Source organism: Balaenoptera musculus, chromosome 3, assembly GCF_009873245.2.
Source record: "Balaenoptera musculus isolate JJ_BM4_2016_0621 chromosome 3, mBalMus1.pri.v3, whole genome shotgun sequence".
Classification (NCBI taxonomy): Eukaryota; Metazoa; Chordata; class Mammalia; order Artiodactyla; family Balaenopteridae; genus Balaenoptera; species Balaenoptera musculus.
In genome coordinates this window covers 27615985-27635663 of record NC_045787.1, presented here as the reverse complement: position 1 = coordinate 27635663, position 19679 = coordinate 27615985, and the positions used below count along the sequence as shown (strand labels likewise).

Genomic DNA, 19679 nt, shown 5'->3' with positions numbered 1-19679 from the left:
TCTACTTGAAGCCCGAGACCTGCCAGCAGGGCAGCTGTGCAGCAGGCAGACCGCCGTGCTCCACAGGCACCATCACTTCGGCCTCTACAACCACCCCTCGAGTGAGGAGCCTGGGGTCGGCAGCATAATGCACCTCCTGCCCCCAGATGTCTACATTCTCATCCCTGAACCCCGTGAATGCTTCCTCACATGGCAAAAAGGCCTTTGCAGAGTGGTTAAGGGTCTTGAGGAGATTATCCTGGATGATCCAGGTGGGCCCAGTGTAACTGCAAGGAAAACACTCTGTACAGGGGGAACTAGTTAAAGAGCTGGGCAACTAAACCCATGTTCCTCAGGGTACTTCACGGGGAAAGGGAAGATAATAGAATGGGAACTAGGATTTAATAGCGTGTGGCACTATTTGGGGCAAGCCTTTGTGTGGCAAGCATTCTGCTGGGCTCTTTGTATATGAGAGTTTCTTATTTTAACCACTAACGTATGACATGGATATTACCATCCCCATTTAAAGGCAACAGGCTCAAAGCTTTGGTGTGATATGTCCTAGTTAACAAGCTTATAACTTTGGAGCTGGGATTTGAACCTATGTGAATCTAACTTCAAGACCCATACTCTCTCCACACTGATCTCCTGTATAAGTGGAGGAAATACCACCTCTGTCTTTTGGTTTTGAGGCACCTCAAGAGGCTCCCTCGCATGCCTACCTTGATTCTCAAACTGTTGCTGTTCTGAGGATTCAGTTACCCAGGACCTGGGGTGGGCAGGGTCCTTGGGCAGTGGGGCTGGGAAGGCCCCAGGACGGAGCGGCTGGGATTAGGGAGCAGAGACTGGATCTCCCCGGGCCCACCTCCAGCCACCGGAGGGCACTGAATCTTGGGAGACAAAGGGGGCCTGGTTTACAGGCATCTACAGAGGGGGTGTGGAGAGCATCAAAGACGTCTCTCTCCAGCGGCACAGCTCTCTCTCAGGTGAGCCCAGATCGCAGAGCACACACAGCCCAGCTAAAAGTGCCTGCAGATGGGCCCGCCCACTTGGGATAAGTTTTCTCCTCCATCTCCTTGCAGTGATTTGCCATCTGCATCGGCCCTGCGCTTTCAAAACCCAATTCAAGTTCGGAGAGAAAGCATATGCATGCAGCACCGGTTTTTTAAAAAGACGTCCAGTGGAGAGTGGTGTGAGCTCACTCACCAGAGCGCTCGTCAAGCTGTTGGGCTTCCCTGGAACTGCAGGTGGAGAACCCCAGCCCAGGATCCTGCGGTCACTCAGGGAATCCGCCCCCCCCCCCACCCCCGCCCAGGGCAGGCATCCTTCTATGGAATTTCCAGCAGAGAAGCCTGACTGGACAGTTACAGGAACATCCTAAGAGACGGATTCCACTATTGGATGGAACTGTTGGAAGTTATGCTTCATATATGCTGAGACTTCTGTTACCTCGTACACAAAAGTATGAGTTATTATTAAATTTGAAAATAAGTACCTGAAGATATATGAACTACATGCCATTTTATCTAAATGTGGAGAGACACCATGACCTTTTCGTTTTAGAAATTGTTAGAAACTTTCTCTAAGTGACATTTAAATAATTTATACTGTGAAGGATAATTTGAACCCTTCCTGTTTTCAGAAGGCATTTTGTATCCGAAAGGACATCAGTGATGTTGGGGCCCTGTCTCATTTTAATGGCAAAGTAATTCTCTGTACAAATACACTGAGTCTTCTAACATAATTAGGATCAATGATCGTCAAGACGGTTTCCATTGGTATCACACAACCACGTTGAAATAGCATATTTTCAGCTTTAGCATGTAAAAATTTTGTTCCATTTGAGCCAGAAAGAATTTCAATACATACACTAGTACTTAAAAAAAAAAAAATACACCATAGGATCAATATAGTCATGGATTTCTCTGCAAATTACCATTCCATTAGATGATTTCAGAAACCAAAGTGAACAGTTAAATAAAGCAAGAAAATGTATAAGCAGAAGAGATTATTGAAAATAAGTAAAAGCTAATAGCTATTGAATGCCTATCACGTGCCAGGCACAGTGCTCACACTTAAGTTTTCACCTTTACAATTCGGCAAGGTTGATTTCACCCTTATTTTACAGATGAAAAAAAAAAAATAAAAAAGGCTTAAAGAGTTTAAATGACTTGCCCAAGATCACATAATTAGTGCTGCCACTGTAACTTGATCCCAGGTCTCTCAGAGCTAAGAGTCCACGTCCTTGCCACTGTTGAAGCTACACCTCTCATATGGGGAGGGAACAATACACACGGTGAAATAAGAAGCGATTGGCTATATTCAATATCCTGAGATAAGCCATAAAGGAAAATAGTATAAAAAAGAATGTATATATATGCATGACTGAATCACTTTGCTGTACAGCAGAAATTAACACAACATTATAAACCAACTATACTTCAATTAAAAAAAGAAAAAAGCAATCAGGACGCGAGTCACCTGCAACAGGAAATGCAAAACAACAGAGGCTTCAGTAATGCAGGAGTTTTATTTCTCTCGAATGCAGAAGGTTGTCTGGGGCTTATAGGGTCCCTCTGAGTGTCAAGGATGGAAGCTCCTGGGCTTCAGTTTCTCTGCCCTGTGAGGAATCATGATCCCAGACAGGGGTAGAGCGCCAACCATTACCTGTTCATTGAAGCTGGCGGAGGAAGGAATAAGGACATCCCACATCTTTAAGGACATGTCCCCAGAGTTGCTCAGATCACTGGCCAGAACTTACAGACTCCTAGCTGCAAGGGAGGCTAGGAAGGTAATATTTTAGGTGGCTTTGTGCCCAATTAAAAATCAGAATTATAAGGAAGAAGGAGAGAATGAATATTGAGAGAGACAAGTAATAGCCTCTGCCACAGTGAGCTTATGGAATATGCTAGGAATAAAATGTAGACCTGAAAGCCTTTATCTCCCCTTTCGTGCAAGTGTATTTTCTATTAACAAAAAATGGAACATTAATTTGTATTTCTCTGGATATTTGAAGTATTTCATGAAAACATGTTAGTAGAGTAATAAACCCTCATTACCCACCACCCAGAATTAATCAATGCTAACATCTTCCTTCAGATCTTAAATAGAAGTCTTGGCTCAGATAAGGCCCCTTTGCTGCCACGCCCCCATTCCACCCCTCTCCCTCCCTTTACAGAGGCAACTACTTTTCTGAATGATGTGTTTCCCATTGATGGTTCTATATTTTCTCTCTATAAATAACAACAGTACTTTAAAAAACTATATATGTGGCATACATGTCACCTTCTGACAGCTTGTTTTCATTCAATATTTTTTTAAGGCTAGCCACTGGTATTACATATCCAGTTCACTCATTTGAACTGCCTGTTTGCCATCTTATTGTCCGTTATACAATTTATCCACTTTCTTGTTCACGGAGATTTAGGGTCCATCGCCAACTTTTCCCAGATACAAGCAATTCAGCTGTGATCAGCCACTACGTCTCCTTGTGCACACGCGCGTGGGTTCCTGAGAGTACCGCTTCTCAAGATGCAAGAAGCATGTGAGTCACCTGAGAAGTCTTGTTAATTGCAAATTCTCATTCAGCAGGTCCGGAGTGGGACCTGGGTGACAGTCCTCAGGTAGAGCCCATGCTGTGCCTCTGCAGACACTGTGAGACTCTAGGTATACCCCTGGAGTTGTCAGGTCAGGGGGTACGTCTTCAACTTTCATAGCCACCATCAAATTGAAGCAATTGTTCCCATTTCTCCATTCTCACCAACACTTGATCTTGTGAGACTTTTTGCCTTTTGCCAATCTGAAAACATGAAACAACTAAGTCATATTTCCCTGATTATCAGTGACAATGATCACCTTTTCATACTGTTTTGACTATTCAAGCTTTTTCTGTTCATGTATTTTACCCATTTTTCTAATGCAGCGGTTCTAAGTGTGGGCTGAGGACCCTGGGAGATCCAGGGAGGTCCACAAGGCCCTTCTTTTTCCAATTTCCTATCCACATGAGGCTCAATTTTCTTCACATACTTTAACCAAAACATACAGCAACAGACTGATTGAAGAAGCAGCTATCAGAATCCAGCTGTCTTCTATTGAGCCAGACATTAAAGAGATTTTCAGAAATGTAAAACAAATGCCTCTCTTCTCATTAAACTTTCATTTTGAAAAAGTTATTTTCCATAAATGTTATTTAACATGTATTATTTTAAATAAGGTAATACTTCAAAAATTCCTCTATTTTCATTTCTAATAGAGTAAATATCAGTAGATATAAACTACATACACAAAACCACTTTGGGGTTCTCAATTTTTGAGAGTGTAAAGGGGACTTGATACCAAAAAGTTTGAGAACTGCTCGGTATTAATGCCTAACTGTCAATTGCTCACTGATTTATAGGAGGTTCTTTTGTCATTTAATGTATTCTGGATACTAATTCTTTGTCAGTTATATGTATCAAAACATTTTCTCCCAGTCTGAGGCTTGTCTTTTTACTTATGTTGCCTATTGTTCTACAGAAGTTTTCATTTTGATGCCGTCCTATTTTCCTATAGTGCTGTGCTTTTGATAAGGATACTGTTCCTATTTGAAACAGGGAAAGTCTCACTGGGCTTTATGGAGAACCCTAGCTTTGGTACCACTGAATGAATTATGGAGGAATAAACGGGATTTCCCCTAACCCTCTCCTTCCAGAACCCTCAAGCTATGCACCTTCTACACTTGAGCTAACTTCAATCAAGATGGTAGTTACCACTGAGCTTTAATGAGATTAACGTAAAATATGTGCTCATGTATTTTTGAATATTCTGCTCTGCCTCAGACAAACAAAATCGAACGTCTGTGATCCACCAAAAATAACATTTTACCCTTGGCATAACATATGTTTCTGTTTTCCTCTTCAGAAGTAGATTGGAAATTCCCATAAAACTTAAAGCGCATTTAATTCAGCACATACACTTCTATCTGCAAATATTTTAACTGAAAAAGATTTAACTCATCTAAATTCAATAACATTGTGTATAAAGCTTTTGTATTTAAAAAACGTTTTCGTATGTACTATTTTATTTGATCTTCATAATAATCCTGTGTGATGAATGGAGACAATATTATTATGCTAACAACTGTGTTAGAGATAAGGAAAACGAAGTTCAGAGAAGTTGAATGACTTATCAGCATCACACACGGGATTAGAACTGAAATCTAATTTCCAATCACAACTGATGAAGATCTCTTAAAAAGTATGGATGACTTTTGTCAATGAGAATAAAAGTGACAAGAAACCCCAGTCAATCCTCACATGTAGCAGGAATAAATTTAAACATGCCTGCATGGTTGGTACAGGGGAAAGCAAGGAAGGTCTGAAGGGCATTTGCAGGACACTCTCTACCTCTCAAGATGACTTCCTATTTTTTACTGAACAATAAATAACATGTGACTAATATGCCCTCCCGTTCATTAATATTCCTATTCATAATTATGGCCAATTCACCTAGTTCAAATTAGAGGAAGGTGGTGAGTGTTCAGATGAAGCCTGGGAGGAAAAGACCAAAGGCAGAAAACTGGCTGGCATTTCACCTGAAGGGACCAAGAAAGGGGGGAAAGCAATTAGGCGGAATTAGCAATAGAAGTTAGAAAGGGAAGAAGGTAAAGAAAATAAACATCTATCTAAATGAAAAAGAAACAAACTAAAAATTAAGCTACAAATGCACATTTTCAAGTCCATCCCACAGAATGATCCGTATCATCAATACTATCCATGAAGCTTTCAGAAAAGACCTCGCCCTCGGGGACCCTGTGTTTTAGAGCTTATGCATAACTGAAGATTGTTTCATTTGAAGATTCCAGGATATAAGGAGAGAAATAACTTCACTAAACAGCAAGTACTCATTTCAAGCTAGTGAGTTCAAAGTTACTTTCAAGACCAACTAAAAGCATTGCCTATTTAATCCACCCTACAACCCGACTCATCACTGCTCTATATACTTGACCACACTCACTTATAAAGATTCTCCGTATTTCTTTTAATATTCATCTTTGCTACAGAGTAGATAATCTAGGGCATAAATATCAGCCTTAGTGAAAAATCTTTCATTAAAAAAGTTTCTCTCCACTGAATGATGGAAAAAACAAAAAAACTTCTGAAAATAGTGAGAAAACCCAAGGCAGAATATTCCTTGTTAAATAGAATAAATTCTGAACCATCTGCTACCTTGATCCATCATGCTTCACAGCTGTCCCTATGCCTAAGGAGGACGCACCCCATAAATTAATTTGTTCCATCTCCGTGAGCCAAAACAGAGTGAAAAACCAAAAGATATATCTTACTGTTAATTACCGGTAAAATCTCAAGTTAAATCAATATAATTCTACCTTGAAGAGATAACTATTCTTGAAAAACAACCATAGATGTTCAATTAGTTTCTACTTATCATTGTCCTTCAGGGGAAAAAAATGCAGTAATTAACAACTGGTTATTTAGAAGTAGTTTTAAAATCAGAACTGGAATCATGGTATCAGGTGGAAAAAATCCATGACGATTTTAAAATGATCTGAGTCTTCAACAGATCACGAAGCATAACAAAACACAAAACCACTGAATCATATAAAAATACTTATCATATAAAAATACTTTCACTTAATGTGAAATTCACAAAATAAAACAGAAAGGAGCATTTGTACGTGTTAAAATAATTTAATTCTCCCTGTACATTTCTGTCCACATGAGCCAACAGAAGTCAAGAATGCATACTTTACAATATTTACCTGTTTTGAGACATTCAAGTCAATTCAGATGGCAAAAGTAGAATTCAATCACTAATGAAATGTTTAAAAAATATATATTAAACAAAAAAATGTTTTTACAAGATAAAAATAATCTTCCACAATGCAATAAATTGCAGATGACTGAAATTTTAACTCTTTAGATGATTTCAGTTCAGTTTTTGGTGTCAAAATCTAGAGACAATCAAAAAGAAAAAGCATTGGCAGGATTTCTATCTGTTTTTACGTTTCTCTTTTTTGCTTCGACTATTTGTTACACTGTTTAAAGATGATGATGAAGGTGCTCTTGCATGACCTGTGGCCTTTAGATGGTCAAAAAGTTTATTCCGGGATGGAAATTCACTATGGCAGGTTGTACAGCTGATAAGAACATCACTCTGAGAAGGGAAAGAAAAAAAACCATAAATAAAAGCAAGTATTATTATCTGAGAGCAGTGCTTTCACGTTGAGATTAAATATCAAATAATTGCAAAATAAAGACCTTTTAACACAATGGACAGCTACTAAGACAGGCTCAACAGAGGCAGTTGTTCTTGGAAGTCGAGTTCCATTAACCAACACCATCAACTTTAAGGGTCCTGAGACATTCAACAGGACGTACCACATGGATAAGGCTTTGGATTTCAGAGTAATGGAAAACAGAACAGTAACTGTTCTGGTACAATCTGATATGTCCAGTGTGCTTCTGCTTACTTTACAGAAGAAAACGTCAGTGGCGCATACATAAATTCTACGTTCGTCAGGGAAAACTGTTGATGGGGCCACATCTACGCAGCAGGTGCAGAAGGGCTCACCAAATACACACTTACGTCTTCAGAATCAGAATTAAGGATTTAGATTATACTGCTTAAACAACAAGGTCCACTGAAGAGCTGTCAATATTATTTTGACCTACCACTGTCTGTGGTTCAGCAGGTACTCTGACAGATTTTTTAGTATCTTTGGTTTTCTTTCCTTTGGGTTTAGAAACGCTGGAAAATAAATGAAAGAATTCAGTATAATCCAATAATAATGTACCCCTTTTAACTGTCACCTTGCTCCCAAGAAGACTCAAAAGAGCGACATGCATTTTAAAGGCTAATTCATTCATTTTAATGGCCAAGTAAATTAATTTTCACATCTCAAATGAACAGCTTTAGAAAACAACTTTAGAGATCATCAGATATCAAATTTGACACAAAAACGAAGGAATTTACTTAAAAGTTGAAACACAAGCTAAAACAAGAATGCTAAAATAGCTCCGAACTTTTATATGGTGTATTTTTGTAAAAAAGCTAATTAATACTCCATTTACTGAAGCAAACCATCTTCACGGCCAACCAGTAGTACTCACAAATAATCTATGACATTAAGTGTGTTTCCCCAAAGACACAACTTGTTAAACCTGATCCAGTTGATGACAAACATTTCATCAGTTCCACAGTGAAATGAGAAAAACACTGTAATGCATTTTTTATAGAATTACATTTGTTAAATGTAAAGAATTTCCTTTTATTAAGATTATGTCCTTTCTGCTGATCTGCGGGTTTTTCTCCCCTGTATTCTATAACCCAGAAGTTGCCAACCAGTATAGTCAGTTTCCTCCTGTTCTGCTTTAACTCCAGAACATCCCTCTGCTTAATCTTCCATATGAATTTTCATTTTCCTTAGTCCTCTCATACTTTTTCCCTCATTTGTGCCGACCAAATTCTTAGGGTAAAATCTGAGCACAACCGAATTTACAGAACAGAGGGAATGGGTTATAACCAATGAGTTATAATGCTGCCAAGCACTTCTTGAGTATTCCATTCTTCGAGCAGAACCCAGGAGTCTGTATTAAGTTAAATGGCCTACACATTTAAACGATGCTGATTAGGAGTTCAGCACAGCATTATGCAGTATTCAGCCAGGTTTGAAAGCATCAAGAAAAAGACACAATGACATAAAAGGCAACAGATTAACATTTACTAATTTATAAAATATCATCACAGATAGGCCACAAATATATCCAAGAAAATTCAGGATAATATTCCCAAAGAACAATTTACATTATGAAAGGTAGCAGCTACATCTCTGAAGCTATTATCTAAGACCTTATCTTTAAAAAGTACTCTAGAGAGTACATAATGTACAGCCTATGAACATACTCAGTAATACTGCCATAACTTTGTACGGCGATAGACGGTTCCTAGACTTGTTGTGGTGATCAATGCATAATGTAATGTATATAAATGTCAAATCACTATGCTGTATACCTGAAACTAAAATAACATTGTATGCTAACTATATTTCAATAAAACAATAAAAAGGAAAAAAAAATAAAAATGAAAATGTGCCCTAGATACACACACGTGTTTTAGGCAGCTGGCATCCACGCACTGCAGAGCAGCAGCAGAGGGGTCCCGCAGAAAGGGGGTCTGGACACCTGCCGGTGGGCGCGGGCTAGCTATCCCAGCCCTGCCACTCCTCAGCAGTGAAGAGGTCATTTGAATTCTCTGACTCTTTTTCTCACATCATTAAGTGAGAAAGCTGAACTTCACTACTTCACGAGTAGTTGCGAAAGTCTGAGTTTGAGCAATGAGAACCCTTTGTCCTCCCCCAGATGAATCCCACGTGGAGGTACTATGGAAAATGAATGAAAATACTTCAGCTCTAGATGACGGAGGTGCTCAGGGGCCTGGAGCCCACCTTCTGGCCCATCCCTCATACACCCAAGCAGCCTCCAAGGGACCTTCACAGGATGCTTGGGCCCCGTGGAGCTAGCTGAACTGGGTCCTTCAAGTAGTCAGGCAGATGGGACTAAATGCCGGCTTCTCCACTTACCAGCTTTTGTTCTGGGGCAAGTCATTTAACCCAGACTCAGTTTCCTCCTGTTTAACACGGGAACACACACCAAGCATCAGAGTAGCGTGTAACCTCCCCTGCCGGCTTTCCGCTGTCCGAAGTCTTCAAAGGCAGGCATCCACTTACCCGCTTATGTAGCTCCTTGTCCTCCTTTTCCTACAGCTCCAGGCCTACTCTAGGCTTCCATGGCATTTCTCCCCTTATTTATGGCACCTAAGTCCCACACCCCTCACTGTTACTCCAGCGTTGAATATTTTCAACTCAGGCTTCCACCTCACTCTGTCATTTGAACTCTTTTTTCATGGTCCTGTGACAGGAACCTGCGGCTGCCTACTGTTCAGACCTTTCCTCAAGGAAGAAGAAATTATTCCGCTCTAGAGGAACGGAGGAGGATGGGAGCGAGAAAGTCAGGCAAGGAGAGGAAGGAGGGGGAAAGGAATGCCACCTGCCCTGAGTGAGACCTTCCCCTGGCCAACCACTGTGGCCTGTGCAGCACCAGGACTCCTGGGCCTCTAGAGCACGAGGGCCCCAAGCTGTGCACATATGCCCTGACGACCTGCACTGGGGCTGAACGCAGGACGACTGGCCTGAGCAAGGAGGTTTGGTCAGTGATACTCAGGCGAATGGGGCACAGTCGTGTCTGCAGTCTTGTTCTCAGGCAAGTGCCAAGGATTACTGGCCCTGGGCAAAATAAGAACCTCAGCAGGATAAGGGGAACAAAAACTGGGTCCACGTGACTCCTTTCTGCTTCGGGCCATGTTGCCGCAACGTCTCAGCACACTGTCCCTCCAACGCCGGCCCCAACGCCGGCCTCTGTAAACGTATGTGTGTAGGTGTCAATCACAGATACATCTGACTCATGGCGTCCGTCATGGGAAAGGGGGTTTCAACTGATAGATGAAAAGCCATCCTCACCACCAGCATTAAGTAATTAGAAAACAACAAGGAACTCTGACTTACTTACCTTTTAGCTTCACTTTTGGGGTCATCACACAGTTCCACAGTCTCTGTAACACCGACATTTTCTTGGGGACTATCTTCCAATTCTTTGGCACTGTCTTGATTTAGGCTGTTATCTTCTGGATCAACCTTTACTCCTTCTCCAGTTCCATTTTCATTGAAATTATCATCATAATTCTAGGTAAGAAAACATGTGTGCCATTACAAAATAAATACTATAATACTACTGGCTTTTTATGTTATGTTGCCAAACAGCTATAATAAACAATGGTAATGTGCTGTGCACTCTGGTAGGAGGATATCTTCAGGAAATAAAAAGGAGAGGCAGACAATAACTTAAGAAAATGAATGCCCATTACAGAAATATTAAATTAGGGAAAATTGGAAACAATCCAAATATTCAATAAGTGAATGGTTGAATATATGAAAGAAAATTATAGAGCTCTTAAAAATCATGTTTCCAAAGATACTGATTCAATTATGTGCAAAAATAGAACATATTAGCAAAAATGGTAGAGAGAAAATTATATATAACCTCTGATTACAACTCAATTCAACATTAAGTAATATTTATAGGCAGAATCAGGGATGATATTTATACTCTTCCATATTTTCCAAATGATCTGCAATGAGCAACTATTTTACAATCAGGAAAAAAAGAAAACAACAACAAAACAGGCATGATAAAAGAAAAAACACCTGACTAACACATCTTCGCTAAATACAACTGGTTTGTTTTTGTCTCAGGTAACGTTTTGCCATGTCTGCTTTCTCCCTCTCTTCTTCCCACGTTCCTTCCCTCTGCACCCACCCTCCAACTATGAAAGCAAGCTGCAGGTAGATCTCATGTATCTCCTAAGAACAGAAACACTCTCCTACATATCCACAATTCCCTCTTCACACTCAAGAACTTAACACTGACATTGTCTGTTACACAATCCATATTCACATTCCAGTAATGTCCTTTTTTGTAACCCCTGGATTACGGTAGATATAATCCAGGACCAATGTTGCATTTAGTTGTCATATCTCTTTATCACCTTTATTCCAGAACAGTACCCCCCCTCCCCCCCCCTCCATTTTTCGTTCTTTCATGATATTGACAGTTTGATGGCTGCTTTGTAGCACGTCCCATAGTTTGACTTTGTCTAATTATTTCCTCATGATTAGATTCAGGTTAAACATTTCTAGCAGGAATATTATAAAGATAATTCTGTGTCCTCAATACATTATATCAGGAAGAAAATGTCAGTTCCCATTTTTCAGTGATTAAAGTTTCATCATTTGATTAAGATGGTATTGCCAGATTTTTCTACTGTTAAGTACCTTTTTCTTTTCTTAATATGTGCAGAGTGTTACTTTGAGATTGTGTCGATATCCTGTTCCCTAATAACTATTTACCCAATGGATCTGGCATCTACTGATGATTCTTATGTGAACCGTTTATTACATTGGTGGATACAGAACAGTGATTTTTCTGCTTCTATTAGTCCTGCCATTTGCATTTGTGTTAATTCATATTCTTGGAATGAAGCATTCCCATCTGCTTCCTTTCTCCAACTCTCTCTTTTTTTAGGCTCAGTATAGATACATGATTTTTTTTTTTTAAATAAAATCAATGTCTAAAAATCTATGACCACTATTCTTTTTGATGACTCAAATTTTCCCATATTCGGCAAGCCCTTAAGCTGACTCCTGGGTACTTCTGACTCATCCCTGTCAATTTTTGAATACCCCTTATATTTCTAGCATAGATAATGCAGGCTCCCCTTGTACTTTCCCTGTCTCAGCCCTAGAATCAGCCATTTCTCCAAGGACCAAACCCTGACTCCTTTTACTGGGGAAAGGGATTTAGAAACAAAGATGTGTGAACTACATATGCTCATTGCTACTGGGTATCACTGCTTCTGGGCCCTCAGTGTATACTGCTCATGCATGTATTATTTATTTTTTTATATCATGAGCTCATACTGATACCCCCAATTCCAGTCCAACATTAGTGTTCTTCCTCTCTCTTTCCCTCAATTGATACCTGTATTTCCCTTCTCCCACAAGAGAATCTGGTTCCCAAGAATTAGTGTATTTACTCATTTGCTCTATCCTACAATACACATAAAATAGTTTCAGAAATACCACACCAATACCACCAAAATATCCCCTAAGTAAAGCTCAAGATTTCTTCTTTTAGAGTTAATTCTGTCTTTAGAGCATGTCCCAAGGATGGTGTTCAGAGTACCGCATTCAAAACTTTCTTGCGTTAATTCTTCCTTGCTGTCAACAAGGGGGTTTTGTTTGTTTACATTCAATTTCAGTTTTGGGGGTTTTCTTTTACAATCTTTGCTGGCTTATGCAAATTTTTTTGACAATACAGAAAACTCCCAATCTGAAGTTTCATGAGTCTCAGTATCTGCTGCTTCCTGCTCTTTTATCTACCCATACGTGTCTCCACACTACCTTCCCCTTCAAAAGGAGCTTAGAAAATATCCACGGAAAGTGCTACATAAAACTTGATCTGAACTGGGGCTTTCTCCCTGATATAATTAGAAACCATAAACAAGAGGTATCATCAAGGAATACATATAGCTTTGGAGGGAAAAAATGGGCTGGTAAACAGAAGCATTTTCCTTGGTAAGAGAATACAAATACATGTGCTTATTGTTGCAATCTTCAGGACCTATCAGGTATAAGTCCCTCTCCATTCTATTTTGTCTTTACTCCAGTGGTTCTGACACACAAGAAGAGAGAAAGTGTTCTAAACTAATGACTACAGAGTCTTTGGGTGGAAGATGATATGAGTCATTTTATAAAAGGAACATATAATTTGCTATGTGGTTTTGTAACTGAGGCAAAAAGTTCCAAGTCACAATTTTAATAGTGATTAACTCATGTGTCATGTATCATTTTGGAATATGAAACAGACAAAATTATCAAACATATTATAGCCATTTGGATAAATAAGCCAAATCTAAAGATTTATGAAAAATTATTAGTGTGTTACCTAAATTTTCTTAAAAACATTTCCAATTTTTAAAAAGAGTTACATTTAACATTTAATACTTAATAAAAGCAAATACAATTAGATTATATTAAAATAGCACAGAAATCAATTCCATTCCCTGTAGAACCACCAAATACCCTTAGTAAAATGGGCAAGTACATTTTGTTTTTATAGATTCAAAAAATCCACAAGACTGTGTTATACATGTAACAACATAATACCCTGTTATTTAATAATAATTCTTAAGATAAGAGGTTAAGTTTGGACCCCCCAGTGTGAAATATTTAAGCTTGAAAAAACATTTTTTTTCAAGAATCACAATCATTACAAGTTTCTAAGCAAATGTTCCTTTTTTTAACCACTTTTTTTTTTTAATGAAGTATAGTTAATTTACAATGTTGTATTAGTTTCAGGTGTACAGTAAAGTGATTCAGTTATACATATATATATATTATTTTTCAGATTCTTTTCCATTATACATTATTACAAGATATTGAATATAGTTCCCTGTGCTATACAATAGGTCCCTGTTGGCTATCTGTTTTATACATAGTACTGTGTACATGTTAATCCCAAACTCCTAATTTGCCTCACCCCCCCCACCACTATCCCCTTTGGTAACCATAAGTTTGTTCACTATGTCTGTGACTCTATTTCTGTTTTGTAAGTAAGTTCATTTGTATCATTTTTTTCGATTCCACATATAGGTGATATTTTACAATATTTGTCTTTGTCTGACTTACTTCACTTAATATGATAATCTCTAGGTCCATTCATGTTGCTGCAAATGGCATTATTTCATTCCTTTTTTATGGCTGAGTAATATTTCATTGTGTATATATACTGCACCTTCTTTATCCATTCATCTGTTGATGGACAATTAGGCTGCTTCCATGTCTTGGCTACTGTAAACAGTGCTTCTATGAACATTGGGTGTATGTATCTTTTCAAATTAGAGTTTTCTCCAGATACATGCCCAGGAGTGGGTAAGCAAATGTTCCCGTTCCGAAATTTCATGTACATTATTACAATGATCAATCCCCAGATTTTCATATATTTCTGAGTTGAACTGTTATACTGATTTAAAAATCTTGTCATCACATATGTCCAAATATTTTTTTAATATGGTCCCCTCAGCTAATCTATATTATGGGAATTCCACATGCAAAATTTTTAAACACACAGACAACAATAACTAGGTAAATTGACCACATATATATGATGAGGTAAAGCAGTGAAAAACCAAAATATTTTCAACGCCTTTTAATCTGTTTTGCAATCAACATGAAATTAGGGAGCGACAGTCCCTCTCCTAAATACAGATTATACTGAATAAACAAGAACACTCCAACTTTACATTTGATATTAAATGTTAATAAAACTTTTTCAACATACCTGTGCTGGTTTCTGTTTCCTTTTCTTCTGTTTTTTAGAAAGCCTAAGAACAAATATAAATCAAAACGTCAAATACTTGACTAAGTGAAAAGAAAAAATATTGAAATACTAGTGATACAAATAGAAATAAAATATTAAAACATATTTAATATCATAAAGCATTAAAAGAAAAATATCCACATTATCATTTTAGAAAAATGTAACAGTGGTTCAACTGATAGTAATTAGCATATCAATTACCCAGTTATAAAACCGCTTTTAAGAGTCATAATATAGTCTATAAAAATTATATCCGACATCATGTCTTTAACCATTTCAATACTATAAAGTTCTCTTAACTAGAAGAAACGCAGAAAATATTAGCATAACAGAATAACTTCTTTGAGATAAAACAGCATTTAAATGCAATCTCTAATGTGCTCAGTAGGTGTAGTGACATTTTTAGAAGTACTTTTGTTTTGGTGCATCCTCCATTTCTTCCTCAGAATTGGCATTCAGACTGTTTTCATCAGTTTGAGGTCCTGAAAAATTTGCTTCCTCCTCCTCCAACTGTTGTTTTAACAAGGCAACCATTTCCCGATGCTTCTTTGATTTTTCATGATTCCTCATGCTGAAAGAACAAGCTGGTATGAGTGACTGCAACGGGATTAATTCACAAGAGTAGTTTACCTCCTTTCGCTTTTTTCAAGAGGGGTCTCCCTTCTCACTGCCACTACCCTAAATGTAAACTAAGACACATCTCTACCCTTCTGTGTGAAACTCCATAAGCAATGTCTGGTTCAGTGCCCCCATGGGCAACTAAGTAACACTTCACAAAACAGAACTGACAACACTTAAGCTATGAGAGTTAGATAAACTAAAAAGCAGAAGACTTGTGTCACTACTTTATCTCATCCTGTTCAGATCTGGATTTTTCTAGTTGGGGTTGCCTACTTTTCATTCCCACTAAAATTCTCTCCTTAAGACCGAGGTTCCTTAGAGAAATTGGAACATCTTGTGCCAGAAAGTAAGTGCTCAAAAGTATGTCTGGGACATGTCAAAAGGACACAGGAGCCACGTTGAAGGAATTCTCACTAACCACAACTGGGAAATTTGAGCACGAGAAGGGCAGCAATGAATTTTAAAACACTGAAAAGAAATTCATAAATTCATACTGACAACAGACAGAAAAATGCTCTTTTTGTACAGCAGAAGGTCAAATGATGACTTATGACGTAGAGCACTGGCACTGGAAAAGCCTCATTCTGAGACGATTATAGTGAAGATTGGTACAAGCTGAAATCATCAGTGGGTGCTAAATCTAGGAAGGAAATTTTGATGAAGAGAAAGATATTTGCATGGCTTTAAAGTGTCTCCCCACATATTAAACATGCTGCAAGGGAAAAAATACTAACTATACAGTGGAAAAACAAGACAACACCTTGATTGGATGATCAAAATGATCACCACCAATGAGGGGCAGACAGACTTCCGTCCTTCCAGATAGAAACCCTGAGAGCAACACATGGTTACACAGTACTCCAGCTAGGAATGCACAACCTGAATCTAATCATGAGGAAATGGACACACCCAAATGAGAAATATTCTATTTTTAAAAAACATTTTAAAGGTCAGTTTTCTTCCAAAATGTCAATGGCACAGAAAAGGGAAATGGTCCAGATTAAATGAGACTAAATAAATAAATGCAATGCATGATCCTAGACTAGATCCTGTATTGAAGTTGGGAAAATGCTACATAGGACATTAATACGGGATCAACTGACAAAAGCGAAATATAGGCAGTAAATGGAATAAAAGTACTACATCAATGTTATAAATTTCCTGAAGTTGACAGCTGTGATTATGGAGAAGAATGTCCTTATTCTTAAGGAATATATACTGAAGTGTTCAGAGGTAAAGGAGCACTATGTATGTAACTTACTCTCACATTATTCAGAAAAAACCTTGTCCGTGTGTGTGGAGAGAGAACGAGCACATGCAAACGGGGCAAAATGTGAGGTGAATCGGGCGCTCTATATTCTACTCATGCAACTTGCCGGTAAGTTTGACGTCCTTTCCAAATACAAAAATTATTTTTAAAGCCTCCTTCATCGTTGCTTTTGTTTCCTTGCTTGTTTCTGCCCGCCTTGCGCCACTCCTCTGGCTACGCTATCGCTCTTCCCTGGGGTTACACAGTGATACCACTTAGGACTCCCAAGCTCCATTTCCATCCTTTGCCTCCTCCTTCTTTACTGCACGTGTTTTGCTTCTTTTCCCCTTGCTAATTCTACTCTCATTTTTTCCCATATTCTAGCCGGCCCCTCCCCGCCTGCTTTACGATAGTATCCTTTTTAATACTTCTCTCTTCGTGACTGCTCCCTAGGATAAAGTCCTTTGACTTCAGCAACTATACTACAGGCAGGACACATCTGAAGTTCTCGGGCTGGCGACAACGGTCTGCACGGGAGCGTGACAGCTGGAAGTGAGTTTGCACCAACTGTGGAGAAAGATGACTAGCCTCAGTTTAGCCCCCTTGCCTGTGTGACTCTGCCTTCCTCACCAAAGCAAGCAATGTTTCTTTCTGGAGATAGCGTACAGGTTTAAAAAGCAGCTATTACACAGGAACATCACATGAATGAGAATCAGTACAACAGGCTTAACTGCTGGTACAAATCCTTCTTCCTCCCCTGCTGGGAAGATATCCCCCAAGATGACAGGTGAGGGCTAGTGACCAACTGCTACAAGCATTTTTTTTAGGACTTTCAAAGTGTTACACTTCACCTCAAAAGAGGAGGTGAGTTCAAAGATATTAAACTTACGCCTTTTCCGTCTTGAAAGATTTGTCACATGCTGGGCAGTAAAGGCCATCATAAAGTTCTGCATCCTCAGCCTCATCACTATCTTTACCTACGAGAGGGAAGCCTACAGTAAGAATCCTGTTTGATTAGAACATAAATCTAAAACCTGTTAACAAGTAACATCTCTTCAGTAAGTATCTAGAGTTGCATACATATCAGAAACTAAAATTTGTTGCTTCCTCACCAAGAAAAAGCAATGTTACCGGGATTTGAGTTGGCCTTTTAAAAGCAGCCCTGAATTATAAGGGAAGGCTTCCAAACAGATCACTTTACCTTTCAAGTTCTTTTCATAAGCCTACTTAGAAGAAAATTCAAAAAATTCTCAGAGTCCTAGGTGTGAGCTAAGTTCAGAAAATCAAATGTCACTTTCATAGTTCTACCACAAAGCAGTTTTTTCAACAAAGGTGTTTTAGTTTATCTCTTGAGCAACATTTGGTGTGAACACATGTATAATTGTAATCTACTCTTCAATGCTTAAATAAGCTTAGTTTATGACATTCCATCATTATTAGAAAGATAGGTCATAAAATAGCATATTACATGTAAAGTTTAACATTATCTTTACAGACTTTTATAAACTTGAAGCTTTGTTACAATGGAATAATTATTATCAATACAGACCACAAAATCTAAGCTCAGTTGAAAGTCTTTGCACAATCCCATATTCTATCTTTATAAGAAATAAACAAGTAAACTGATTGCCATTTTGGATTTACTATGGGATCGATAAAGATCCCAAGGTATCTCTTCTATATTCTACATTTTTTTTTAATAATAAGTAATGGTAATATGATTCTGAAGGACATTCTCACTGAAATCATAAATGATCAAAATACCTCCAATGTTTCGTATCAGATACTTTCTAATTATGTGTACACTTTCAAATAGTTTGATTATTCAAATAGTTAATAAAGAATGCTGGATTTGAAGTCAAAATCTGGATCTAAGAATGTTCTCACTCATATGTTCTCAGACATATGCCAGAGCTTCTCAGTAACAAAGAGACAACTATATGAGCAAAACCTACATTTAAGGGACATAGTGTGAGGATCAAGCAAGATCTTATATGTGAAAGCACCTTATAAACTGTAAAACTCTACATAATTATGCCACCTCACATTCACACAGTGCTTCATAACTCTCAAGGCACTTTCACACATACTACTTGCAATTAATTAAGAAAACATTTCATTTCCTAATCATGTGGAATAAATAAAAGTCTGTCATTTTATCATTTGAGCTGTTAGTCTGAAAACCAACATTTGTAAGTAAGGTAAAGTTAAGTAAACTATGTTTAGATCATTTACTTTTATTTCTCATGGAACAGCCAGAGACAGTGGAGAAAGTCAGGTATATCAATCACTATTCTCAACAATGCCCAATCCTCTCCTTTTAAGGTAGTCACATGCCTGTGCTCTAATGACAGAGGAAGAGAAAAGACACATTTCAGGACACCAGGAGAAGCCCCTCTACAAGTCAGAAATGAGACAATTTATATACACCAGATAGACTCCTGCACAGTATCGGCTTTTCTGGAAAGAGTTACTATTAAAACTTGACCCACTGCTTAACTGCATTTTTTAAAAATAACCAGTTACACCTGACAATATGCCCACTTCTCAATGTATTTATGCAGCCAAATGGTTCAAAACATGGTCAGAAAAGAGTTCGTTAATGAAATTACTGCAATTATACTACTTCCATCGACTACCTTCACTTGGCCATGCCAAATTATTTTTCATTTCAATTATCTGCCATATTTAAAAATTGGGAGATGGCACATAAGAATCCAGTTTTCCGGCCTTACTTTAAAAACAAACAAACCAAACAAACATGAAACTGGCAACAATCGGCTGGAACCCAGGTGTTCTCCAGATTTTCATCTGCCCTCCCATTCCCTGCTGTCTCA

At 38.3% G+C, this 19679-nt stretch overlaps 1 protein-coding gene across 3 annotated transcripts in view; it reads right to left on the bottom strand.

The window, feature by feature from the left end:
• Window positions 1–2490: 2490 nt before the first annotated feature.
• The window catches only part of DNAJC21 (DnaJ heat shock protein family (Hsp40) member C21), a 32575-nt gene continuing 15386 nt past the window's right edge, over window positions 2491–19679 (bottom strand). The window contains exons 7-14 of one of the 3 annotated variants that reach the window (XR_005019350.1): window positions 17732–17819; window positions 15385–15543; window positions 14934–14976; window positions 10545–10717; window positions 7653–7728; window positions 6740–7134; window positions 5466–5551; window positions 2491–3778 (exon numbers count right to left, since the gene is read on the bottom strand). Coding sequence is in view for 1 of the 3 variants with exons in the window: in XM_036847769.1 (XP_036703664.1) it covers window positions 6970–7134; window positions 7653–7728; window positions 10545–10717; window positions 14934–14976; window positions 15385–15543; window positions 17732–17819 (704 nt within the window). In the remaining 2 variants the exon portion in view is untranslated. Of the gene's footprint in view, window positions 3779–5465; window positions 5552–6652; window positions 7135–7652; window positions 7729–10544; window positions 10718–14933; window positions 14977–15384; window positions 15544–17731; window positions 17820–19679 lie in introns of those variants that run through there. The other 2 variants (XR_005019349.1, XM_036847769.1) reach the window with 2 other exon arrangements.